Source organism: Bison bison, unplaced genomic scaffold (genome assembly GCF_000754665.1).
Source record: "Bison bison bison isolate TAMUID 2011002044 unplaced genomic scaffold, Bison_UMD1.0 scf7180017864368, whole genome shotgun sequence".
Lineage (NCBI taxonomy): Eukaryota > Metazoa > Chordata > Mammalia > Artiodactyla > Bovidae > Bison > Bison bison.
Window position 1 is genome coordinate 995,366 of NW_011494940.1, and position 27,685 is coordinate 1,023,050.

At 41.5% G+C, this 27,685-nt stretch overlaps 1 protein-coding gene across 2 annotated transcripts in view; it reads left to right on the forward strand.

Moving 5' to 3' along the window:
• Positions 1 to 16: 16 nt before the first annotated feature.
• Positions 17 to 27,685, forward strand: part of AREL1 (apoptosis resistant E3 ubiquitin protein ligase 1) — a 44,317-nt gene continuing 16,648 nt past the window's right edge. Inside the window, exons 1-5 of one of the 2 annotated variants that reach the window (XM_010855742.1) lie at positions 17 to 187; positions 17,693 to 17,803; positions 21,680 to 21,740; positions 22,598 to 22,824; positions 23,756 to 23,993. In XM_010855742.1, coding sequence (XP_010854044.1) covers positions 21,725 to 21,740; positions 22,598 to 22,824; positions 23,756 to 23,993 — 481 coding nt within the window. In that variant the 5' untranslated portion in view covers positions 17 to 187; positions 17,693 to 17,803; positions 21,680 to 21,724. The remainder of the gene's footprint in view (positions 188 to 17,692; positions 17,804 to 21,679; positions 21,741 to 22,597; positions 22,825 to 23,755; positions 23,994 to 27,685) is intronic. The other variant, XM_010855743.1, reaches the window with a different exon arrangement.

Here is a 27,685-nt window from a genome sequence, read left to right on the forward strand (position 1 = left end):
TAGCCCGGAAGCGGAAGCCGTTTTGGGAAACGGAAAAGCCCAGCAGCGGGTTCCCAGCCGCCGGGCTGGGCAATCTGTACTGGGTTCTCTTGAGTGGGAGGGTCTAGGGCCGTATTTTCTGCTGGTGCTGCCACCGCCTCCCAGAGTAGCAGAGCTGCGACTTCGCCGTGCTGCACCCCCAGTTTGGGTAATGTTTCCCTCTTGCATTACTCCAGCACGAGGCAGAGCTCAGAGGACCTGCCTGCATTATATAGAGTTCTAGAGAGAGGGAGGACCAGGGTAGAGGGGACGACATTCTGGATTGCCCAGTAGGTTTGGGGAAAACACGTTCTCCTCATCCTTCAGCGGCGGGCATCAGGTCTTTATCGTGCTCCGCGGAGGCTCTGGTTCCTCCTTGGTTCTCCCAACCGGCATTGTGCTTGGGGTAGCCGAATGGACGATTCTCGTGATTTCCCCCGAGTGCATACCGTGTATTCGTCTTGGTGAAGCCTAGAGGGATGAGGGAAGGGTGGGATGAGGGATGGAGCAGCATTTGAGGGCTTTCTTTGGACTGTCTCTAAAAATCGAGGCAGACGCTTGCCTGTGTTACTAGTTACCAAGCCAGTAAAATGTTGGGAAATAATTAGCATTGTATTCTGAAGCCTTGGTGTGTTATCTTTCATGGGAAAGATTAGAGTTTTTGAGAACAAGAAGGGTAAGATAACTTACTTTTTTTTTTTTTGAGTACCTTTTTAGGTACTCTGGTGGTTCTTAACCTTTCGAAGATCCAGGGACAGTTCTTTAATAAGTGGGTACACGTTGCAATATTTGTCACACGATTATGAGACTGGTGACCTCAAAGCCTGTCTGTGAACGCTCTAGGTCTGCGCTTGACATGAAGAACCCCGATTCTATATATTGTATTAGGCATTTTAACTGTATTACCTTCTTTGACCTTCACAGTGATTTCAGTATCCCCATTTTACATAATGGGAAGCTGAAGCCTAGACTTTGTTCAGGGGTTTGTTTGGGTCTAATTCCACAGTCTGTACTTATTTCACAAAGCTGTCCTGATGTTTGAAATCCAAAAAGGTTATGAGGTTAAAGAAAAAAAAGCTGACCATAGCAGCTTAAGACTTATTATGAAACATAGTGTATTAAAATGGACTTTGGAGTCTGACTGATGGGGTTTTAAAAATCCCTGTACTGCCCTCTAATTACTTGTATGTTATTGGGTGATTTTATCTGTGCTTCAGTATATTTGTAAAATGAATAGTATCTATCTTACAGGAATGTCTGTCAGTAATCAGGACTAAGTGAGTTAAAGCATGAAGTCCCTAGAAGAGTGTTCACCACGAGTAAACCCTATTAAAGTATTTTCTGTTATTATTGTGTGTCTTCTGTCAAAGTATGCCAATGATATTTTAATATAGTTGCTCAGTTTTGGAACTTGAGTGTGTTATAACTTCAAGAACTTGATTACGTTTTCAGTTCTTGAAAAGCTCCTTTGCAGGATGATTTCTTGAGTTGATTTGAGTACAGTTTTCTTCCTGCTTTCCCTTTGAGGCATGCATGCATGTAGCTAGCTTTGTAGGGCACATATTTGACTTTGTAGGCTCTGAATTTTTGACATTGAAATAATTTTGTTATGGAAGCATCTACAGATCCTGTGTATGCCTCCTGCTTTACCGCATTTGTGGTTTACTAGAAGTTCCTAATCTTTAGGGAACAGCCTTTCTGCCAAGCTGTCATGGTGACATGATAGCCACAACTTTTTTGATGCATTAGAACCTCATGGTGATTAGGCAATAAGCTTTTTAAGTAAACATGATCGGTGTGTTTATTTTGAACATTTGGAGACTGATTAGTATTATATATAGGTTTAGAGAGAAAATTGCATATAATTAAATAGTAATTTGCATTTAAATTCAGGCACCGACAGAAAAACACTCTCTTGGTAATGTGTACCCTGAATTTTGAATTCTGTGAACAATAACAAATTAAAAAATAAAAGCAGTGTGTAATATCTATTCTGGGACTTTTCTGATTTCCTTGATTGTTAAAGCTTAGTAGGGAGCTAAATTAGTGTGGGAACACTATGGAGGATGAGAACATACTTAGGAAAATATGGATTTGTTTTTTTTTTGCTTTGTAATTTTGTTCCAATCCAAGATTCTTACGTTCTAAGATTCATAAAGTACCAGGATATCCTATAGCATGTTTTGGTAGTTATGGGAGGGACAGATGGTGTTGCTTTGTGTTGGGTGGGAGCAGAAAGTAATCGATTTTGATTACATACTTGTGAGAAAAATAAGTGATTTTAGTCCTTCTCAGCAGTCAGGAGGGTTGTTTGGTTCTTTTCTGCAGTCTTGAAGAGAAAGAATTGCTCAAGGCATTTGACCCACAGTTTGAACACATAATTGGGCTTGGATTTCATTCCATTCACTAATTGGCCTAACTTACTAATGTAAGTTGTTAACAAATTGCTTTTTAAAATTTTGGAGGATGAATCTTGTAGGTCAGTGTTAGAAAGTTCGATGTGTATTCACTTTGTGGCCATTAAGGGAAAAAAATCACATATATTTTCTTCCGTTTCAAGTTAGTTTTTACACTTTTTAAAGAAGATGTATCTATTTCTTTACTTACTTATTTGACTGCATCAGGTCTTAGTTGTGGCATTCAGGGTCTTCGTCATGTCGTGTGAGATCTTTTGTTGCAGAGAACAGACTTTCTAGTTGAGCCGTGACGGCTTAGTTGCTCCGAAGCATGTGGGATCTTAGTTTCCTGACCAAGGATTGAACCTGTGTCCCATGCGTTGCAAGGTGGATTCTTAGCCACTGGACCACTAGGAAGGTCCCTTTACACTAACTTTTATGTCTCATGTGATAGGAGTTTTTTCCCCAACAAACATTAGTTGCTGTTAGTTATTTTTCAGTTAGCTCGACTACATCTAAATGTGGTAGCATGGTATATGTACAGCAGTCCCTGTTTGTAAGATATCGATATTGAACTGGTTTATCAGGATACCTGAGAAGTACGTTCCTGCTGCATGTTCATTCATTCAGAGGCATTTATTGGAGGGCCCGTTCTGCTGCAGGGAATGTGCTGGTTATTCTTCAAGAACTCAGGCCTGTATTAGAGAAAGAGTTGTGAACAGATAAATTATGGTAGGTGGTTGAACCAAGGTATGCAAATTGAAATATTTTATTTTTTTAAACTATAAAACATTATATTAAGAAAAAATTTTTTTTATTTTGTATTGGGGGTAGCGAATTGAAATATTTTAGAGAATTTATTCTACCTGTTCTTCTTTCTGGAAATGGACCAGGTCAGAGTACTGTTGTGTAATATTTATTTAGTGCTATAACATATAACAGATCGGATTTTATGACTATAATGGATTCTAGTATGTCAGTTTATCTTTTAAATGACTTTAGTCATTAAATAGTTTAGGTGTAAATTTCAGTTATCTTTCTTTTGTTTCTTCTTTTACGCTTCACTAAAGCATCAGCTTACAATGCAGGAGACCCGGGTTCAGTCCCTGGGTTGGGAAGATCCCCTGGAGAAGGCAATGTCAACCCACTCCAGTACTCTTGCCTGGAAAATCCCATGGACTGAGAAGCCTGGTAGGCTATAGTCCATGGGGTCGCAAAGAGTCGGACACAACTGAGCGACTTCACTTCACTTCACTTTTCCAAAGTTCTGAGGTTGTTTAACCTTATTGTAGCGTGTGTATATGTAAGCATGCCTGGAGCTTGATACAGTGTTATGTCTCTATGACATTTTCCTGATGGGACTCTTGAAGCCTATTACTACAAAATGTGCTTTAACAGAGGGAGATATGTATTTATCTAGTTATTAGAAACCAAACAGTTATGGTAAGTATATGGCTTGCCATTTAGCCTGAATTGGAACAGTATCATATGATTTTAATATGTATTTTTGTTACCTTGAGAAGTTGAGGAATTTGTACCATGTTTTTCAGAGCTTTTAGCTGAAGCATCCATTTCACTGCAGTTTGCATTTTGGTGTTGAGATGCTAATTGTCAACATCTGTTCATTGTATTTTTTAAAATACTGACACAATACATTTTACTAAAAGATTAAATGGTCTAGTGTATTCACTCAACTAATGGTTTTGAGATTCCTTCTCACTTAGGTACTTCTAAGATCTTATACAGTGTTCCTGTGTGATTCCTACCTTCTCTTCCCAATGCATATCCATCTATTTTTATCCTTTAACAAATAGTTCTTCTTTTTGGACTAGCCTTAAAAACAAAGAATGAAATAAAACACTTTAAAAAGCATTTAAAATACATTTCTACCATGAAAAATTGGGATTGACTTAACTAGATGACTTGTCTTTATGCTTCTGTATGTCTTCAAGGCCATCTGATTCCACCTGAACCGTTCAAGGAACCTGAATTTGGTGCCCCACACATCCTACCCACCAGACACGAGGCCCGCTACTCTTAGATGTCTACTAGCCATACTTCTGGTTGTTGTTGTTGTTTTTGCACAAAGTCCACCCCAAGAACTTTGACAAAGCAAGAGAAAATACACGTGCTAGCAAAAGTAATCTCATTGTAAAAGTTGCTTTTACATTTAAAATTCCTCAATTGCTAGCTTACTGTGGTTATAAAGTGCAGAGAATTCTTTTTGTTGATTTCTCCACCTCCCTACCCCTAGCATCCATTTCCTCCCAACAGATTTTCTTCCATGTATTCTCTCTCTTCCCTTGGAGCCATGTGCTTCAGGGGGAGCCAACCACATCTTCATGCCAAAGAATGGGTCTGGTTGGCTAAGAATAGTTCCATCCATTCTTTACCAGTCTCTAATTTAGGAGAAGAAATGCGATTCAATTTTGGTCAGTGAGAGATTTAAATTTGCTCTTGGCTTCTTTAAAAGTCCTTCCTCATGCTTTCATTGTGTTTTCTATTCATTATTCTTTTTGGTCAGAGATTAGATAAAGGTAACTTATTAATACACAACATTTACTATTGTGTCCCTCCCTTTGTTTTTATCCAGAGATCTAGCCCAGGTTATTTAAAACCCCTGGCTTGTCCACTTAGGGAAGTTTAACTCCAAGGATTGTTGTTGAGTTGCTAAGTCATGTCTGACTCTTTGTGACCCCATGGACTGCAGCACACTAGGCTTCTCTGTCCTTCAGTATCTCTTGGTGTTTGCTCAAACACATGGTCATTGAGTCACTGCTGCTATCTAACCATCTCATCCTCTGCCGCCCTCTTCTCCTTTTGCCTTCAGTGTTTCGCAGCATCAGTCTTTCCCAGTGAGTTGGCTCTTCGCATCAGGTGGCCAAGGTTTTGGAGCTTCAGCTTCAGCATCAGTCCTTCCAATGAATATTCAGGATTGATTTCTTTTAGGATTGACTTTGTTTGCTCTCCTTGCTGTCCAAGGCACTCTTAAGAGTCTTTTCCAACACCATAATTTGAGAGCATCAATTCTTCAGCACTTAGCCTTCTTCATGGTCCAACTCACATCTGTACATGACTACTGGAAAAACCATAGCTTTGACTCTAAGGACCTTTATCGTCACAGTGATGCCTCTTTGCTTTTTAATACGCTGTCTGGGTTTGTCATAACTTTGCTTCCAAGGAGTAAGCGTCTTTTAATTTCATGGTTGCAGTCACCATCCTCAGTGATTTTGGAGCCCGAGAAAAGAAAATTTGTCACTGCTTCTACATTTTCCTCTTCTAGCCATGAAGTGATGGGACCAGATGCCACGATCTTAGTTTTTTTAATGTTGAGCTTCAAGCCAGCTTTTTTACCCTCTTCTTTCACCCTCATCAAAGGCTCTTTAGTTCTTCTTCACTTTATGCCATTAGACTGATATCATCTGCATATCTGAGGTTGTTGATATTTCTCCCGACAATCTTGATTCCAGCCTGTGATTCATCCAGCACAGCATTTTGCATGATGTACTCTGCATATAAGTTAAATAAACAGGGTAACAACATGCAGCCTTGTCTTGCTTCTGTCCCAATTTTGAACCAGTCAGTCGTTCCACATAAGTTCTATCTGTTGCTTCTTGACCTGCATACAGATTTCTCAGGAGGCAGGTAAGGTGGTCTGGTATTCCCATCTCTTTAAGAATTTTCCACAGCTTGTGATCCACACAGTCAAAGGCTTTAGTGTAGCCAGTGAAGAAGAAGTAGATGTTTTTCTGGAATTCTGTTGCTTTCTCTGTGATCCAGAGAATTTGTCGTTAGTTTGATCTCTGGTTCCTCTGCTTTCTCTAAACCCAGCTTGTACATCTGGAAGTTCTTGGTTCATGTACTGCTGAAGCCGAGCTTGCAGGATTAGCTCCAAGGATACCCCTTGGTGTATGTGGTAGAACTGTTAGGAAAACAGTTAAAACCTTCCAAGTATGATTTGGGTTTTCATATCCTGGTGAAGAAGGAAACCTGGTTGGGCTACATAAATGGTTTATAGAAAACCATTTAAACAGATAAGGTTTTGAAAAATGTTTTAAGCGAGCATTACCTGAATTGGAGCAATGACTTGGGAGGCATGATCAGAATCCTAAGGGGGAGTGTGAATGGAAAGTGGGGAACCATATGTACTTTTTTTAAACCCAGATTTTGTTTTGGAATCATTTTAGGTTTATAGAAAAGAAGCAGAATAGTACAAGGAGTTTCTGTTGTACCTTTTACCCAGATCTCTCCCTAATGTTAATGTCTTACATAATCGTGGTAACATTTTGTCACATCTAAGAAGTTAACATTGGTATGAATTGAACTGCAGACTTTATTTGGATTTCACAAAACTTTTCCACCAATATCCTTTTTCGGTTCCAGGATACCACACTGCATTTAGATCATGTATGATTTTGATAAATAGATTGGGGTTTTCAGTGAGCTTTTTCTGTGCCATGTATGTGGTCCAGTAATCCTCTCTGACCAGTGCTGAGGAAAGTCATTGACCTTGAGAATAAACAGTACCACATAGGTGGTTTTTGTAGCCTTTGATGCTCAAAGCACTGTTAAGCCAGTGGAAGAGTTGGCTTTGCTCCCAGGAGGGTGGTGTGACGTTTCCTGAGAAGCTTAAGAGCTGATCCTGATTATGGGTCCCTTCTTAGCTTCTACTAAAACCGTGTGTATACCTCATAGATTTTACTACATGGAACTATCCCCAATTATTTCTTGTCTTGCTCTTTACTAAATTGTGTGTCTCCAAGGGGTCAGGAACTATCTTACTTATTTCGGAGTCTAGGAGGCCTGGCCTGCTGCAGTCCATAGGATCGCAGAGTCAGACACGACTTGGCAACTGAACAACAAGAAGCATTCAGCATATTGCTTGGCATGTAATAAGGTCTTAATACACATTTGAAATTAATAAGTCCATGTTTGGTAACATTGATTAGTTATTAGGTCAACAGAAGTTATGTTTTGAATGCCACATGTGTTGAGTTTCTCCAAATTGAGCCCTCTTAAGTGGCCATTTCTGTGCCTAGTTGAGTTTTTCTTCCCAGAATCTTAATCAGAGAAGTATAAAATACTCATTTAAGGTTGCTCTTTCTTCTGATTATATGAACAATTTATTTCTCTTAAAAAATGAGAGTAGGATTGAAAGTAATAGCAGTGTATGTGTGTGTATGTATGTATGTGTGTGTGTGCGTGTATGCATGTGCTAAGTCGCTCAGTGTGTCTGACTCTTTGTGACCCCACAGACTGTAGCCCACCAGGCTCTGTCTATGGGATTTCCCAGGCAGGAACACTGGAGTGGGTTGCCACTTCCTTCTCCAGGGGATCTTCCCAACCCAGGGATCAAACCCACGTCTCTTGGTCTCCTGCATTGACAGGTGGATTCTTCACCACTGCGCCACCTGGGAAGCCCAGTAGATGGTAGTAGAGGTAGAAACTGGGTCAGCTTTTGAGTGTATGTGTGATAGTTGCAGTTTCACCCCACTAGGCTGTAGATCTGGCTGTTTGCCTGTCATTTCATGCACAGTTAATGAAATAAAAACTTCCTAGACTTATTGAGGGAGACGGCTTGTCAGATTCAGAGAATTAGTTTAAAATTTTTCCTGTTACAACCAAGATTCGGTGGCCCAGGGTCACCTAAGCATAAAAGCTGCCATGGTATGGGAACACAGGGGTCTGTTCTAAATCTGTGGATCGGGTGCAGTAGATCAGCTTGGTAAATAGGAAAAAAACATCAGGGTAAGAAGGAGTTGTAAATCAGAGCTGCTGTTTTCTTGATTTAAAGTCTGTGACAGGGGCCTTGATGAGCCAGTTTTCTACTTTGTTTCTCTTCAGACGTCCTGTGAAGTTAGGAAATGAGCAATGATAACTTCTCATTTCATTTCTCCATTTTAGTCACATTAGCTTTGTATACCTTTTTCCTCCTTTCTATGAACTATATTTTATTCCAAGGGGCATAGAATAGAAACTCGTATACCCTGTTCATTTAATTTTGAGTCTGAAGAACTCTGGCTTATTTTAAAGAGACTGATGTAATGGAATCCAAGTTGAATTAAGAAATGTAAAGTTCCTTTTAAGAACCAACGTCAGGGGTCCAGAAGTTTTATGTCAATTTGAAGAGACCCGAGGGACTAAAATCTTGCCTACATTTAGAAATGCCATTTATTAGATTGAAGAAGGGGAACATCTGTTAAAAGATAAAAATCTTAACAATTCTGAAATAGACTATAACTTCAATAGTGCTTGGTAATGAGGGAAGTTGATTTTAAAAGAAACAAAGGGATAATAAAATTGTGTGACTAATTATGAGATAAATGGAATACAGGCGTTTTAAAGAAAAGTCTTTTTAAAAACTTTGACGAGATTTTCTTAGATGAAGCTTTTAGATAAAATTTCTAGAAGAAAATCTTTGTGACCTTGAGTTAGGCAAAGATTTTTAAAGAATTTTTTAAGATACGAGAAAGGACAAACTGTAGAAGGAAGAAAAAATTTATAAGTTAGATTTCATCAAGTTAGGAAAGTTAGGAACTTTTACTCATTAAACAACACCGTTAAGAAAATGAAAACGCAAGTCACAGAAAATATTTGCTGAATGTGCATCTAATAAAGGACTTGTATTCATAACTTAACTTTTACAACACTACAGTAAGAAGGCAGCTCAGTTTTTAAAAATGACAGAAGATTTGGATACCAGAGAAGCTTTATAAATAGCCAACAGGCCCAGGGAAAGACGTTCAGTATTGTTAGTCCTCGGGGACTTTAAAACCACAGTGAGATACCACTTCACACCTATTAGAATGGGTAAAATTTAAAAGATTGATAATACCAAGCATAGGTAAATACAGTAACTGGAGCTCTCATACATTGCTGGTGGAGATGCAAGGTAGTACAGCCACTTTGGAAAATAGTTTGCCAGTTTCTTATAAATTAAATGTATACTTATTACATGGCCTGGCAGTCCCACTTTTAGCTGTTTATCCAAGAAAAATGAAAACGTATGTCCACATTACACTTGTATTTGAATGTTTACCCATAATAGCCCCACCCTGGATAGAATCCAAATGTCCTTTGCTGGGGAATGGATAAACAAACTGTATGCCCACATCATGGGTGACTACTACAAAGGGGAATGAACTACCAATACAAATAACAGCATGTATGGAGCTCACAAGTATTGTATCACACACGAAAGACTGTATTTTCTATGTGATGTCATTTATAGGCATTTTGCAAAAGGCAAAAACTATAGCTAAGTAAAGTACATCAGTGGTTGTGTAGGAGGGTGAAGGACTGCAAAGGGTCTTGAGGAACTTTGGGGGGTTATGAAATGCTCTGGATCATGATTGTATTTTATATCATTACCTTATACAGTTGTCAGAACTCTTAATTGTATGCTTTAAATTGGTGACTTACTACATACAAATGACACTTTAGGGAAACTGATTTTGACAAGAGATTGGACAAAGGTTTTTTTTTTTTACTAGTGATTTATATATTTGGAGAAGGCAATGGCACCCCACTCCAGTACTCTTGCCTGGAAAATCCCATGGACAGAGGAGCCTGGTAGGCTGCAGTCCATGGGGTCGCTCAGAGTCGGACAGAACTGAGCAACTTCACTTTCACTTTTCACGTTCATGCATTGGAGAAGGAAATGGCAACCCACTCCAGTGTTCTTGCCTGGAGAATCCTGGATACGGCGGAGCCTGGTGGGCTGCCGTCTATGGGGTCGCACAGAGTCAGACACAACTGAAGCGACTTAGCAGCAGTAGCAGTAATTTATACAGGATTAGAGAATGGGTTTAAAGTTTGGATCTGAATTTGTTATAGACATTAAAATAATTTTGAAATAATAGCACTGAACTGAGTTGCAAAGAGCTTACTAGTTATGTGTTAGGTCAAGTTTAAATTAATATTGTTTGTAAAAATAGATGGAGATAAAATATAAATTTTACATGAAGAAGTTGCTGTATCAGAGAATGAGAGTTCCATATAAGGAAAAAAAACATGAGGGCTGATTTTGAATTACCCGCTCTGGCCTAAATCTTTACTTGGTCTAATACAATTCACCATCACTTTGGAGGAATAGTCACTTCCTTTTGCCTCCAATAAATTACTTAAAAATTTTTTCTCCTCTGAGTTTCTTCTCAGTTTGATTTGCTAGCTCCTCTGAGGAAGCAAGGGCAGGATATGTCTAAAGTTGGTCCCCTCTAGCAGTCTCTCCCCATTCCCCATGTCTTTTGACTGCCCTCCAGATTCTGGTATCTCTAGCTTCAGATGCTGATTTCCACTTGTCTTGTGGATTTTCTCATCTGGATATGTTCCGTCTATGTGCCTGCTCAGTTGCTCAATCGTGTCCGACCCTGGGACCCCATGGACTAAAGGCCGCCAGACTCCTCTGTCCATGGGATTCTCCAGGTAAGAATACTGGAGTGGGTTGCCATTTCCTCCTCCAGGGGATCTTCCCAACCCAAGGATCAAGCCCACGTCTCCTACATTGACAGGGGATATCCTGTAGACGCTTTAAACTTAAGTTCACTTCTGCACTCATTACCTTCCCTCCATATCTGCTCTGCCTCCTTAATTCTCTGTCATTATTCATCCAGGCTCCCAAGCATAGAAAATCCTAACTTGTCTTTGGCTTCTTGCTCCCTTTGGGCTTTTTGTCTCGAAGATCACTGATCCTGTTGCTTCTAACAGAAACAATGCACACTCTAGTCTCTTCCTGTCTACGTCACGACCAGTGCCTAGAAGCTTCCTTGGACAGTATCCTCTTGTCTCTCAGCCATTGATCTTTCTCTTCAGAGTCTCTTTCACATTGCCCCCAGAGTTACTTCTCTTTAAATGTGTGATCCTGTTACTCCCTTAGTTAAAGAACTTCTCTTGTGGCTTTGTTGCTGTTGTTTAGAGTCTAATCAAATGAAGTCATATTCCTTTAAAGTTCCAAATTAGATACTTCTGAGCTCTCTTTCTTCCTATCCCAAGAATGTCTCTCCCTCCCCAACCCTTTTGGAGGTTCTTGATGCATCAGTATTCCTGGATAAGAAGGTAGGCTCTGGGATCACATTGCCTGGTTCCTTCAGTTGTCAATTTAGTGACCACAGACATGTTATTTTAGCTGTCTGTACCTCCGTTTCCTAATCTGTAAAATAGGCATCATAATACAGTTACGTTACACGGTTGCTGAGAGAATTAAATGAGATGATCCGTGAAATACTTCACACAGTGCTGGCACGTAGTAAGTTCTCAGTAGAGGTGGATTCTTGTTTTTATCATCATACTGGAAAAAGAATTCAGAAACTTAGTGTTTTGGATTGTTGCTGTCATTGGTTCAAAATGAGATTTCTCTGGATCTCTCCATCTTTCCTGATGAGGAGAGAACAGAAATGAAAGCTGTGTAACTTGGCTGAACCAAATTCCCTCAGGTACACTCAGTGCTGTCTTCCTCATTTATTTGGGTTGGGTGGCTTGGGCACAGACCGCCATCATAACCTGGCAGGCCCAAAGCCTGGGTAGCACATCGAGCCATATCCCCTGGGGCTCTCCTGTGGTGCCAAGTCACCTGGGCCTAGTTTCCAGTCTCAACCGGTCTTCCCTTCCCTTATAGTCCAAGTCTTGCTCCCCAAGGGCAGCTGAATTCCTTCCTTTTCTCAGTGCATCTCCATGTTATACCCGAGGCAACAGAAGAGAAGCTAAATAGCTTGTTCAGGATCACTTAATTGTAAAATTCATGCTCTTAACCACTGCACTGTGCTGTACTTAGTATCAGGCACCCTGGTTTAGCCCCATGGTTTTCCAAACACTTTGCTTGCATAATGCTTTTCATCACTCTCTCTTGACTCAGTCCTTTTACTTAGGATGTTCCTTCTACCTAGGATATTGGTGGTGGTTGTTGTTGTTTCCCTGCCTTGCAAAAGGCCTACTCATTGTTAGGTAACAGCCCCACTCAGGCAAGATAACCTCTCTCCTTCCTTTGCCTTCCACATATTGTTTTTCTCCTCTTTTGTACACCTGCTACGTTGTATTATCTACCTCCCACATTGGACAGGGTTAATGGAGGTTGAGAAAAGACTTTGTCTTACTTATCCTTGTGACCTTAGCTTTTAGCACACAGTCTTAAAAAATGAAATGAATGAAGAAGGAATGATACAGAAGAACCTAAAGATGTTAGTTTGCCAACAAAGGTCCGGCTAGTCAAGGCTATGGTTTTTCCAGTAGTCATGTATGGATGTGAGAGTTGGACTGTAAAGAAAGCTGAGTGCCAAAAAATTGATGCTTTTGAACTGTGGTGTTGGAGAAGACTCTTGAGAATCCCTTGAACTGCAAGGAGATCCAACCAGTCCATCCTAAAGGAGATCAGTCCTGGGTGTTCATTGGAAGGACTGATGTTGAAGCTGAAACTCCAATACTTTGGCCACCTGATGCAACGAGCTGACTCATTTGAAAAGACCATGATGCTGGGGAAGATTGAGGGCAGGAGGAGAAGGGGACGACAGAGGATGAGATGGTTGGATGACATCACCGACTCAGTGGATATGAGTTTGAGTAAACTCCGGGAGTTGGTGATGGACAGGGAGGCCTGGTGTGCTGCAGTCCATGGGGTCTCAAAGAGTTGGATACAACTGAATGACTAAACTGAACTGAACTGAACTGAGAGATATTAGTAGTGAATTTGCTAAAACTGCGTTTAAGGTAAGAGAAAATACAGATGTCTAGGGATGGAGGAACATAGAAAAAATGTGAGTATATGAAATGAGTGATAATGGGTAGTATACCAGTAAGTTGAATGGGGGTTGTAGTGATTTTCAGAATTTTCAGCTCAGGTACCTCTAATGGGAGAGGACAGTGGGTGTGTAACCCTTTGGGGGCTGGGAACAGAGCCTGAAGTCGCCTTTCTGCCTCAGTGACAAAAAGCATATGAATGTTTTGAACATGTCCATGTCCGTGTCCATGTTTTATCTTTAGAAACTCATGCATGTTTTGCATTCTATTTTACTATCTAAATGAGTTTGTTATAACATGAAAATACTTTTTTCTCCCCATCCACCTCATCCTCTGATAGCTGGATGCAAGTGGGAATGTGTCCATTTATCCTCTGTCTCCTACCACATTCTGGCATGCCCCAGTGCCCAGATCAAGGAAGCATGGAATGGGTTATAGTCTAATACAGCAACATTCTAGCTTTCTGTTTGGGGGGATCGTCTGCTTGGGAGTATTATGTCATGGAACCGAGGAGGGTGAGCTCACCCTGTTCTGACTAACGAGGCTGTTCCTGGAGGGCTGCAGTCATTTGGAGGCACCTCATTACCAGATCGCTGGGGAGCAGCTGGAGAGAGTTCACAGAAGACCCACAGGAATGATTAAGAGACTGGAGGGGCTGATGGATGAGGAAAGAATACAAATGAAAACTATAACTTGGCTGAACCAAGGTCACAGGAATACACAACTGTATAAATATCTCAAGAGTATAAGCTTGACAGGGGAGGGTGGTCTTTTATGGTGGGATTTAGTGGTGGGGAGAATAAACCAAGGGTGAAATTTAAGCAAAGGAAAAGGTAAACTAATATTCTCAAGTGTCTGATAGTGCACGTTATTTCTTGGAACATCCTCAGTTGGGCCACTCTAACTTGTGGGCCTTTGGCTAATTGAATGATCTGTGTTTTTTATTCGACTTCTGTGGACTTGAGGTCGGCACTTCTCTGTGTAGAGAATGCCTGAGACTAACATCTTATAAAGCACACATCTTTCTCTTGTCCTGACTCGTTCTGTGGGACTCAGTGGTTATTATTTGGTACTCCTATGTGCTGCCTATCTCTTTATCCCTTTATGTACCAGAATTCTGAAGTGGACTTTCACATACTTTTTTTTAAGTTAATTTTTTATTGGATTATCGTAGATTTACAACATTGTGTTCGTTTCAGGTGTACAGCAGAGTGGACCAGTTATACATGTGCATCCATCCACTGTTTTAGATTTTTCCCCATGCAGGTCATTACTGAGTCCTGAGTATAGAGTTCCCTGTGCTATACAGGGATCACAGCTTTTTAGAATAGCACTTTAAAAGTAGTGACAGAGTCAGTATGTATGGCAATAATTTTAGAAACCCAGGTACAGTATTTGGTCCCTGAGGTACTCGTTGATTTTAGGAAATTGTAGCCTTGATGAAATCTAAGCATGATTGTATGAAGCACATACTTTGGGAAATGGTTGTATAAAATGCCTATTTGGGGTATGGAAGGCATAAAACTTTTAAATGACAATTGAAATTAGCCAGGAGACACATTTGCATAAAATCGCCAGTTTTATAGCTGTTTTCTTAAGCAGGGACAGTAGAACTGGAAGGTGATTTTTATGCTTTTTTTTGATACATAAAAATGAGTTTATTAATACTACACATTTATGTAACTTTAAAACTAAGTCGTCTATACCAGAAGTGGATAAACTTTTTCTGTAGACACTCAGATAGGAAAGCTTTGTAGACCATACATCTCTGCTGCAACTACTCAACTCTGTGTTGTAGTTCAAAGGCAGTCAAAGATAGAATGTAAACGAAGGAACTTGGCTGCATTCATTCTTTCTGACAAAATTTTTTTTTTTTTTTTAAACAAAACCCAGTGACTGTCTGGATTCGGCCTGCAAGCTGTAGTTTGCCAGCTCCTCCTGCTGTAGACCCTTGCTGCTCCTGAAAGCATGGTCTGCAGACCAGCAGCGTCAGCATCACCCGTGAACCTCATAGAGAGGTGCAGAATAGTAGGTGCCTTCTCAGGCTGGCTGCTCTAGAGTTGAGGCCATGCTTCCTGAATTTTAACACACATAGGAATCACCTGGGGAACTTGTGAAAATATGGACTCTGAGATGACTTTGAATACCATGTTAGTCACTGGGAGGCAAAGATGAGTAAGACCCAGTAAGTGTCCTCAGGGAGCCTACAGTTCATTAGGAGAGACTACTGTATAAACAAATACTTATAATACAGACTAATAAATGCTTCAGTAGAGGTATCTTCAGCATAGGAGTATCACAAAGGAGAAAGTGATTGGTTCTGCCTGGTGTGGGGAGTCCTCAGAGGGTCTTAGGAATTGGACCAGGAAAGGGGCTGGGGGCTTGAATTGAGTCTTGAAGCTCACTAGAAGCACTGAAGCGTGGGGAACAGAGGTAAGTGTGGCAGTTCATTGTGGGGCACCATAAAGATGATGTAAGATCTAGGAGTTACTTGATTTAATAATCGAATAGCTGATCACAGGGTTGGAGACCCACTGAGATCATTATGAGTAGAAATAAAAGTTCAGTACGTTCTATTATATTTAATTAGTTTTAAAATACTGTTTCCTTGGTTGAAAAATAAAGATCTTTTGCCTGTTCTCTCCCTTTTTTAGAAAAAAACAAAACAAAACACAGTATTTGTTCAGAAATAGAAACTTCTTACATGTTTTCCTATCATTAAGAATTTGGGGGACTTCCCTGGCAGTCCAGTGGTTAGGACTCTGCTTCTACTGCAGGGGACACAGATTCAATCCATCCTACATGCCACATGGTGAGACCAAAAAAAAAAAAAAAAGAGAATTTGGAAAACACTAAAAGGTACAGTTAGAAAAAAATGTCTGTAATTCCAGACACCAAAAAATGACCACTATGAACATTTTTATGTTGCTCTTCCCAGTCTTCTTTATATAATGTAATATTTTAACAATTGGACTCATGTAAATAATTTTGTGCTTGCTTTTTCATTTAACATTTTATTTGTGAGTGATTCACTGGGTTGTTATTCCTTAAAAGTATCATTTTTTAAATGCTTATATTACATTCTGATGGATCTCTTATAGTTTATGTGATTCTTGTTTGTGGCTCGTTTGAACTGGTTCCAGTTGCTAGTTGACCCAGGTTTTGGCTGATGTACTTGGCAAGTCTGTCACCATATTTTAAAATAATAACACATGCTTATTTATTTTTAATTATAAAAGTTTGCCAACTTGTTTGATCTGGTGGCTTTCACCCATTCTGTTCTTTGGCTCTTGTTAGCATTTTTTAATTTTGTTTCTTAGTTTCCCTTTATAAAAAGGCAGCAGAGTGGTCATCCAAAGCATGGCATCTGAGTCCAGGTTGTCTGGGTTTGACTCAAGTCTACTATGTACTGTGGTGATCTTGAGAAAGTTCCTTGAGAAAATGCCTCAATTTCCTAATTTGTAAAATAGAGACAGTTGTATCTGTCTGAGGGTTGTGAATTAATACACGTGAAGGACTCAGAACAGCTTCTGCCACGTGGAAAGGGACTGTCTCTTCACTTAGTCATCAGTAGTTTCTTGTTGTACGGTGGCTGTTCTTACTAGAACCCCCTTTCTGCTACATTTAGTTCATGAATATCTTTGGTCAGTAAAGATGGACTTTACTCAACTTTATTACTCAGTGTCTTTATCTTGAATGTTCACAGAAAACTTCCCCTCACCCGTAGTAGCAAATTTTACTAAAATTTTAAAGTCAGTACTAAAAGTAAACATAAAGTCAGTATTGTTTAACCCTGTCTTGGAAATGCATACATAGGCATAAAGGGAGCAAACTGTATATAGGCTGACTGATCAGGTTATTTTTTAATTTACTTTTTAGTTGGATGATTAGGTTTTCAAGCTCTTGGGTGGTTTCCTCTTTCCAGCTGAGTGTTCCCTTGGTTCCTTATTCATGGCTTCTAAGGCCCCCTGCAACCTGGCCCCACTATCGTCTCCTTTCATTTCTCTTCACCTTGTTCCCTGTCCCATTAAAGTGAAACTGGTTGTGTGGTTGGGAGGAGACTCACTCTTAAGTCTGTGCTCTGGTTTGCTTCTACTGAAGGGTTGGAATCAACTGAAGTGCCAGAGCTCCTTTCTGGGAAGTGACCAGCTAAGGCGGTGAGATCGCCTCTTGGCTTTTCTCATGATTTTAATTGGGAAAAGCTTGGTCAGAGGTTCACCTGCCTTTGGTTATTTTTGGTGCCACAGGGTTTCCACTGCCTATTCTGTGCCTCTTCTTTGTTGTTTGCTGGGAGTTCTCTTTGAGAAATGAAAACCTATCCCACTGACTCCTTTTTTTCTTTGTAGGATAGGATCCTAAGACAGCAGACCCGAAGCACCCTTCTGCAGCTGACTGCACCCTGCATTAGAAAGAGGTCCAGAGATGATGTATTTGGGGATTATGTTTCTCTACCCAGGAATTCAGGCAGTTCGTTCCAGAAACACTGACCCTCTGCTTGTGTGACACACCCTTCCTGAAGATCTGATGGACACTTTCTGTTGACCTTGCAGCTGTTTTCTCACGTGGAAGTTGGAAGACAAGGTGAAAGTGGCCGAAAGGTACCTGCTTTGGTGAATAGACGTGCTCCCCTCGGTTCTTAGAACATGGGACCTCGTTTAAAGGTAAGGTGATAGGCTAGTTAAGGTTCACTTCTTATTAGGATGGAGAATATGGACTCAGTGACCAGTTTCTGAGTTCTCTCAGCGAGGCCTAGCTAGCATTGACGTGCACAGTTGCAGTCAGAATTGACTTTATTCCCAGCAGGGCATATTCAAGTATGAAGAAATCAATTCTCCATTTCTGGGAATTGACTTTTTCACACTGGATCTTCAATGTTAGGGCTAAAATTTATTTGATACTGTAATTATAAATCTTTGTACTAAAAAAAGGCAAAGAGTTTTAGAATATGTGTCAGTCAACTTTCTAACATTCCCCTGAGACAAACAGCTTCAAGTATTTCCCCTTTCCCTCTTTTGTAGATAATGTGAGCCAAAGTGCTGTAGTATTAAGCAGCTTGCCCGGGATCTTTTAGTAAGCAAGCGATATTTCTGCATTAGATAATCGGTACTGCATTCCATTTTCCTTTGTAATGCTTTATTTTTATTTCAAAAGATTAAAAAGGAGGCCATAAACATTTATCTTTCTAATTTTAGCCTCGGTAAGATTGGGTAATGTTTTTCATACTTTATTTTACCTGTTTTCTTAAATCTTTTCTCTCCCCAAATACTTCACTAGCCGTATGACTCCACTCTTTTTTCGTGATTCATGATTCACAGTTATATGAGGTTAAGAACATTGGGCTTCAGAGTTAGACATGGGCTTGAGTCACTTATCCTGCTGGGAGATGTTCAGCAAGTCAACTTTTCCAACCCTAGCTTTTTTTTTTCAAGTCTTTAAAATGAGAATAATAATGCTCATTTTACCAAGTTGTATTGGTGACAATTATTTAGGCTAACTTGTGAAACACTTAGTACACTGTTGGCCTGTGGTAATGACTCAGTAAGGGGAGTTGCAACTTATGGGTTTACTGCTGTGAGGTGGGACGGGAGGAGAGATGGGGCAGAGAGCACACCACAGGTACAGTAAGAGGACAGAAACTGCCACAGAAGAAGTGAATCTGGAATAAAAGTGGTTTGGGGGGTCACCCTAAAAGGAAACCCTGTATCCAAAGGCATGGAGGCTTTGTGACAGCATCCAGAGGGAGAGGATGCAGAAGGCGAGTTTAGAATGTGACCATGGGCAAAATTGAGAGCTGGGTAAAGTATTGTTGGGGGGGTTTTTGGAATGGTATTGTCAAGAAGTGGGATAGTTCATAAAGATCACATTAATGAGTGATGAATTGACAGAGCTAATTCCCTGGTCATAAGGTGGCTTCATGGAGAAGAGAGTTTAAAAAAAAAAAAAAAATTGGTATGCTGAGTTCTAAATAATAGAGGAAATTGAAATAGAAAAGTAGAATTAATGTATTGGAAAAGGTGTAGGTGATCTAGATCAGTGGTGGTGATGATTTGGGTGAGCAATAAGTGAATGGGGAGATGGACAAGGTTTTAACAAAGTCAAGTTTATTATTATCAGCCATGAGGACTGAGACTATGGCTGTTGTATACCATTCCCCCAGTATCTGGCGTATGAAGTAGGTACTCACCATTTGTTGGATGAATTATTTTAGTATGAATTTTTTTAAACTCTTGATTATAAAAATTTTCAAGGATTTAAGTATGATTAGGAAGGCTTAAGGAAGCCTTTCATATTGTAGTTGTGATGCGTTTCTCGTTGAATGAAGTGTGACCCTATAGAGGAGTTCCCTCAGTTTCTCATTGGCTCTGAAGCAAAGAAGCAGTGATGCTGCTGCTACTATTGATAATAGTTAGAGTAATAGTTTTAAAACTGAGAACTCACTGGCCCCATTCTAGGTTGTTTACAAGTATTAACCCTTTACATGTATTAACCCTTTTCATCCTCACAGTACCCCAATGAAGTACACACAAATATTAGCCCCATTTGATAGATAAGGAAACTGGCAAATTATAGAGAGATTAAATAAGTTGTGAGTGGCAGAGAATGGATTTGAATGCACGTAGTCTAGCTTTAGTCTCGGTATACCCTCATTCTCTGTATTATTATTTTTTTTGCTATACTTTTTAAGAGTCTTGATAGTTGTGGAGAGTTATACTGAAGTCCTGTCACACTAAAGGAGATGGTACCATAGGAATTATTAAACCTCAACCCTTTTTACAGCAGTGAGAACTCCGAAGCTTAGACAGGTCATACAATTGCAGCCTGGAACTGGTCTCTTGGCTCTGACTTACTGCTTGTCAGCTGCCTCTCACAGAAATGTTGTTGTAGTTGTCAGAGAGGTAGTACATAGGAATTTCCCCAGCCCTCATGATGTGTGCCATGAATTTAGTGTTGCTTCCTCCAGGGAGTAAGAGACTTAAGACACAAGTCTGTAGCATCACCTACATACACTTCATTTTCTACTGAGTGCTGTAACTTTGCTGAGGACTAAATGTTCACATCCAGGATCAGATTGAATGACATCCAACTGAGAGAGTGTCTGAGACAATTAAACTGCTGGTTTTGGTTCCACCAAGTTGCCTGGTACATCCTGTAAGGCACAGACAGATGCTTTTAGAGAGATGATAACAGCTTTTCAGCCTCGGAGATGAGATATTTGTTTGGAAAGGAGACTTGCTAGCTGTGATCTCAAATTTTGAGTTAGTGTATTGTCTCTGTAGACCCTTTGGAGAGCAGTGTAACCCATGTGTATTGATACCGCTAATGTTCTATATGTGGATTTCTTTTCTGGTGGGACTTGAGACACCAGTCTCAATAGTGATTTCTAAGAAAATTGACATGGCCACTCCTGAGATTACCTACTCCCTATGGTTTCCATTGGATATATTGTTATCAAAGGATCTAATGGCCATTTTCAGCCACTCTTTCTCCTAAATTTTCCCAGCACAATTAGACATCAAAGCACAAGCTGTTCAAAAAAAAAAAAGTGATTTGGTTCCTCTCAAATCCAAGCATAGAAATTTTCATATGTCTTGTCTCTAAGTTATATATTAGTGGTGATGAAAGGTGCTGGCTTGAGATCACATTGATAACCTTAATATCTATTGACTTTAAAGAGTGACTTTAGTGCACTGTGAACTGGAGAGCACGTATAGCCTGCTAAGGTCAGAACTCAGGGGTGAGATAGGAATGTCAGTGTGCATTGCATTTTTCCTTGGCAGTACCTTGGGTGGTTCAAATGAGTAAGAAGATTGAAGTCTTACTCTGGAATAACTCTACTAATAGTGAAAGTTTCCCCTCAGACTCTGGCCCCTGTCTGAATTGTTCTGACCTTGGCAGACATCACTTGGGATGAGAAGTCCAGTCTCCTCCTCTGGTTCCTCTCCTTGGCCTCTGCTGGGCTCATCTTTCACAAGGCCCATTAGTTTGTCTGATTGGTAACAGCAAAAAAAAAAAAAAAAAGCCAGCTTCTCTTACATGCCCACCGCTTATTATTGAGATGACCCAGAGTTCATTTTAATTACATAATGCCAACATGATGATAATAATCCTTGCTTTTAAAAAAAAAATCCACATTTTATATAACTATTTCTACTTAGATGAATTACTTCCAGAAGGCAAATGTAAGGGGAAAGTGACTCCATTATCCTCTTTGCTTGTGTTAATTAGCACTACTTTGCATGGGGGAGGGAAAACTGTCTTGGGGCCCTGGATCCAGGAAGATGAAAGCCATGTTACTGCATTTCGTAATTAGAAGCGGCTGTTTGTGGTATTCCTAGGGTGGTCGGTAGATTGGAAATTTTTCGGGGCAGTGATGCAGTCTGTTTCTCTGCAGTGTTGTAGGGCACCTGTCAAGCTAGAGAGAGAGCAGGGACAGGAAGGCCAGAGATGGTTGGCTCAAGCCACATGCTCTGCTTTGTCTCTCCCTGAGGCGGCTGCAGGGAAGAGTCAGGAAAAACTAAACATGTTTTCTTTTGCAGCTGCAGCTGTGATCCTCGGCTGTCTGTTGGCACTGAAGGGACCTGATGTTTTACGTTATTGGTACGTCACGGAGAGAGCCCTCTCTCATTTTTTTGGTTAGGGTTGCTTATATCCTTTTCTGCCTCCCTCTTTGTCCTTGAAAAGAGACTTAGAAATATTTCTAATCATGCCAGAATGTACCTTCACAGAGTTAGCAGCGGAATTCATTCACTTGAGAAATATTTATTGAGTAATTATAGCCAGTGCCAGACACTGTTTCCTGTCGAGTCAAAGTCAAATAAGGCAAAAATCTGCCTCCATGAAGTTCGTAACACAAAGGGGAGAAACGTTGAGTAGATGAATCAATGTACAGGAGTTTGAGGGAGCCCAGAAGGAACCCCTGACTGTGGTAGGGACTGTGGGGGGGCTTTTGCCAAGTGGACAAGGAAGGGGAGGGCTTCCAACTGGAGAGAGCAGAACACCCATTCTTTTTACTACTCTTGTCAGGGCCCAGCACAGGCAGGGAGCTTGTGGGTAGGCATTGTATATGGTCCATGGTATAGAACAAGGGTTGGCAGACTTCTTCTGTGAAGGGCCAAAGAGTAAATATTTTCAGCTTCCCAGGCCATACACTCTGTGTCACCACTGCTGAACTCTGTGGTTTTAGGGCAAAACCAGCCCTAGACAATAGTAAATGAGTGGGTGGGGCTGTGTTTTAGTAGAATTTTATTTGCAAAAACAGGCAGTGGGTGGAATTTGGCCCAAGGACCTTCGTTTTTGACCCTGGTACGGAAGGAAGTTCCTGTCTTCACCCACAGAGGTGGTGACCCAGTAGAGTGGGTCTTTGGACTTCTCCCCTGACTGATGGCTGGCCTGTTCCATAAGGAGAAGCTGTAATGTGTAACTGGAAGGTGGTGTGTGTTTTCTCTTTCACATAGGTGGAATCACAGTGTCTGTGGTTGCATTCTTCTTCACAATTAAGTTCCTCTTTGAGCTTGCCGCACGTGTAGTCAGCTTCCTTCAGAATGAGGACCGCGAACGCCGAGGGGACCGGACTATATATGACTACGTGCGGGGAAATTACCTGGATCCCCGGTCTTGCAAAGTCTCCTGGGATTGGAAGGACCCCTATGAGGTGGGCCACAGCATGGCCTTCCGAGTGCATGTAAGGGAATGTTTCTGTCTCTGTACGCACTGGGGTTTCTGAGTCAGTTGCCTTCCAGAGCCTAGTCCGGTCTGGCCTGGACTGTTAATATTTTCCCTTGTTTTTCAATTCCCCCATCTCACCCCCCTACCCCCACCAGGAACTTGGGAATTGTTAACATCTAAAGAGTCAATTTTTCTATCATTTGGCTTTAATAGGTATTCAGCTTAGAAGAAGTATAAAGCTTAATGTTACATTTTCACAATGAGAAAAATGTTACTGAAGAGGGTAGGTGTTGTAGATTAGGGGTTGGCAAACCATGGCCCAAGCGTTAAATCAAGCTCACTTCCTGCTTCTATAAATACAGGCTTACTGGAACACATTCGCACCCATTCATCTTCCTGTACTGCCTATAGATGCTGTCACATTTGAGATGTTAATCACAGCTGAGTAACTATGTATGCCCTGCTAACTAACGGTATTACTCTCTGGCCTTTTGCAGAAAGTTTGCTGCCTCTGCAGTGACTTCTGCACTGCAGCCTTCTTCTTAGTTTCATAGTCCAAAACCCCCAGCCTTGCCTAGAGCTTCTGTTCACTCAGTGCCAGTGATACCCACTGACTTCCCCTGATGCTTGAGCTAGCAGTGATAAATGTAAGAAAAAAGGGCGAGTAAGACAGGGGAGGCGGCCTCTGTGGTTCATTAAGTGTCAAGTTGAAGTGGATTCGATAGTATATTTCACCCCTTTCCTCTGAAATGGTTAAGAATCTGTCTGTGATTTAATGGTTTTCTTCGAAGCATGGAGAGAATTTGTTTCTCCTTGTGTGAGCAGGCCTGTAAGATTAGGTGGGTGTGGGGATTTACCAGCCACCCGCTCCCACCCCACACACTCTCAAGTTGCACAGCTGTTATCCCCCTGCTCACCAATGGGTGTCCCTCTTCTCCCCACCACAGTTATTCTATAAGAACGGGCAGCCCTTCCCTGCACACCGGCCTGTGGGACTAAGAGTCCACATCTCTCATGTTGAGCTGGCAGTGGACATTCCAGTGACCCAGGAGGTCCTCCAGGAGCCCAGTTCCAATGTGGTCAAGGTGGCTTTCACTGTACGCAGAGCTGGGCGGTATGAAATCTCAGTGAAGCTCGGTGGGTTAAACGTGGCCTATAGTCCCTACTACAAGATTTTTCAGCCTGGTAGGTTTTTTGTTTCTCCCTCCCTCCATTCCTTCCTTCTTCTTTTCCTTTTTTCTCCTTTGCTTTTTAAATAGTGCCTTTATTGAAATTTAATTCACATGCTTTATAATTCATTCATTTAAAATACACAATTTAATGGTTTAAAAATGTATTGCTGGGTGGTATTATTGCCTGGTGTGAGTATACCATACTGATTTAATCTTTCACCAGTTAAAGAACATCTGGGTTGTTTTCCAGTTTGTGGCCATTATGAATAGTGGTTTTAGTCTGCATGTCCCTAGTGGTTAACAGTGTCGAACATCTTTTCATGTGCTTATTTGCCATCTGTGTGTCCTTTTCGATGAAATGTCTTTTGTCCGTTTTCTAATGGGATTTTTTGTTTTTTACTATTGAGTTTTGAGAGTTCTTTAAGTCCTTTGTTACAGATGTGGTTTGCAAATATTTTCTCTCAATCTTTAGCTTTTCTTTTCATCTCCTTAATGGGGTCTCTCACAAAACAAGTTTTAATTTTGATGAAGTCAATTTATTAATTTTTCATTTTATGGATCATGTTTTGGTGTCTGAGAACTCTCTGACTAGTCCTAGGTTCTGAAGATATTCTCCTGTGTTTTTTTTTTTTTTGTAAAATTTTCCAGTTTTAGTATTCAAGATTGTAATCCATTTTTAGTTAGCTTTTGTAATTTAGGTCAGTATTTTTCTTATAAATGTCTAGTTGCTCCAGCATCACTTATTGGAAAGGCTATCTTTCCCCTATTGCATTGGTTTTGCACATTTGTCAGGGATCTGTTGGGCATATTCGTGGTGACCTATTTCTGGGTTCTCCTTCCGTTTCTTTGGTGTAAGTGTCTATCCGTCCACCAATACCAGAGTCTTAATGATGTAGCTACGTAATAAGTCTTGAAATTGGGTAAACTGACTCTCCACTTTTCTCTTTTAGAATTGTTTTAGCTTTTCCAGAACTTTTGCCTTTCTATATAAATTTTATTTTATTTTTTAGTTCTCAACCTGTTTAATGTGTAAAAGGGGAAAAAAGAGGAGGTAGGCAAAGTTTCGGTCTGAATACATTCTCGGAATGCTGGCCATCCAGAGCATCATTCTGAACAGCTGATTATCTTCTGTGACTCAAGAGTTTCAGTTTTGAAAAGACCTAATTCCATGGGATTATGGTGACTCATTTATCATAAGAATTAAATACAGAAATTTAAAGGCTCCGAGCAAACAGCAGGGGTGGGACTAATATGACAGTAATAGATGGAGTTGATGGGGCAAGAGGCAACCAATCATAAAATTACTTTTCCTTTGTAACAAAGGGTTCACACTTTTAACATAAATTATACATTCATTATGGTTTTTAAAAACAGTCAAGCCTAAATAAATTCTTCATACCATCAAGAAAAGATACATACACTGAAAACCTGCTTAAGTACAGAATTTTTCATTTGACAGCTCTTGGCCGGGGCCATGCACATTTTACAGGGAGCTTTTGCTTCTCAAGCTTAGTGAAAGTCTGCCAATCATTTTGTATAAAAATAAGACTTAAATTTAAAACCTCACCAAACTAGGAATCTGATGTAGAAAATCAGTGACACCGGAACGGCTAAAGCCAGTAGTTCTCAGACTTCAGCCCTTGTCCCAGTGACCTGCGAGGCCCCGCCCCGCGTGTCCGAGGCCTGGGCAGGCCCAAGTCCCTGAAGGGTTCCCCTGGGGGGAGCTGCGCTGCTGCTCCAGGAACCCTGGCTCAGAACCTCTGCTCACCGCAGACCGTGTCCACACTCTAGTCAGCTGTGGTTACTCTGTGGGCGACAGCAGGAGGCAGCGCTCAGGAGTGACACCACCGCCCACTGCTTTATGGTCAGAAGAGAGAGGTCCCGGGCTTGCGGTCAGGTTGCACGGAGTGCTGCTCTGCCAGCATGCGATGCGGTTTACAACTAAAGCCACAGATGATGTGTTTGAGCGTCAGGCACTCAGTCACGTCTGACTCTTTGCGACTCTGTGGACAGTGGCCCGCCAAGGCTCTTCTGTCCATGGGGGTTCTCCAAGGCAAGAATACTGGAATGGGTTGCCATTCCCTTCTCCAGGAGATCTTCCCGACCCAGGGATTGGACACAGGTCTCCTGCATTGCAGCTGGGTTCTTTACCATCTGAGTCACCAGGGAAGCCCCCAATATACTTGAAGTGTATATTTAATGCTGGAAATTCACCCCACGGGACAGACAGAAGGCTGTGAAAGGAAAGGCACCATAACTAAGCTGTCCTTGGAAATACTGAGGTTTTTTTTTTTTTTCTTTTCTCTCTCAAATACCTTCCCTTTAATGTAACTTCAAGCCCAGCACTCTGGGAGGTAAACAGTCTGGTAATCACGAGGGATGAGAGGCAGCATGAGCCCCCGGATGACAGGAGGAGCACTGGGGTCTGGCCACTCGACTAACTCTACAGCAGGGCCTTGACACGAGAGCCCTGGGCAGCTGGAAGACACACAACTCCTCAGGTTCCCACCCGTCATGAAAGGGTGCCCCTGAGAGATGCTCTGAACCGGGCTGGGCAGAGCCACGCTAGAGTCTGGCTCAAAACGGCGGCCCAGAGAAGCAGTGCCCATGCCTCGAGGCCACAGGGGTCCCTCTCGCCTAACCCAGCGCCTGACACCACACAAGACAAGGCACGTGGCCAGTCTCAGAGAAAGAGGGGCTTGCCACTGGGGTGAGAACCCTGGAAGGAGCTGACCCGAAACCCAGAACTCTCAACTCGGGAAGTTCATTTAAAATGAGTTATTCCAAGTAAAACGCACGGCCAAATTCTAAGTGCAGCAAGAAGCAGCCTAAGGGGAGGAGGCTCCAGGTTCTGCCAGTCTGCGCTGGGCCCCGCGTCCCCCCTCCCTACCCCATGCGCCGCAGTGAGCTCCCGGCGGCAGGACTGGGGGGGGCTACGGGCTCCAAGTGCCACTGCCAGTCATCGTGGGGAAGCTCAGTTTGGCCAAACTATTCAACACCAGATTCCTCCCGGCAAGTCTCTATGGATGTCCATCCCACTCTTCCCCAGCCTCTTCTCCTGCCTAGCCCAGCGCCCTCCGCCTAAAGTGCCACCTGCCCAACACTGAGGGCAGCTGTGGCAGAGCTCAGGTCACGGGGGTGGGCCGGCAGCCGGCAGGGAAGGGCTCCTTTCCACCCATCTCACAGTCCTGTACCACTGGGAAGAAATAAAAAGAAACGCAGATTTCTTGATATCATCATCATATGCTCCAAACTGAACACTTAAAGGCAAATCATCATCTTAAAGTACTACGTTTAGGGATTCAGTTACAATATACACCTGTTTTGTCTTCCCTTTGATCCAACTGTTGCTATTGCTTCTTCAGTTCAGTTCAGTTGCTCAGTCATGTCCGACTCTTTGTCACCCCATGAATTTGCAGCACTCGAGGCCTCCCTGTCCATCACCAACTCCTGGAATTCACTCAAACTCATGTCCATCAAGTCGGTGATGCCATCCAGCCATCTCATCTTCTGTTGTCCCCTTCTCCTCCTGCCGCCAAATCCCTCCCAGCATCAGAGTCTTTTCCAATGAGTCAACTCTTCGCATGAGGTGGCCAAAGTACTGGAGTTTCAGCTTTAGCATCAGTCCTTCCAAAGAACACCCAGGACTGATCTCCTTTAGAATGGACTGGTTGGATCTTCTTGCAGTCCAAGGGACTCTTAAGA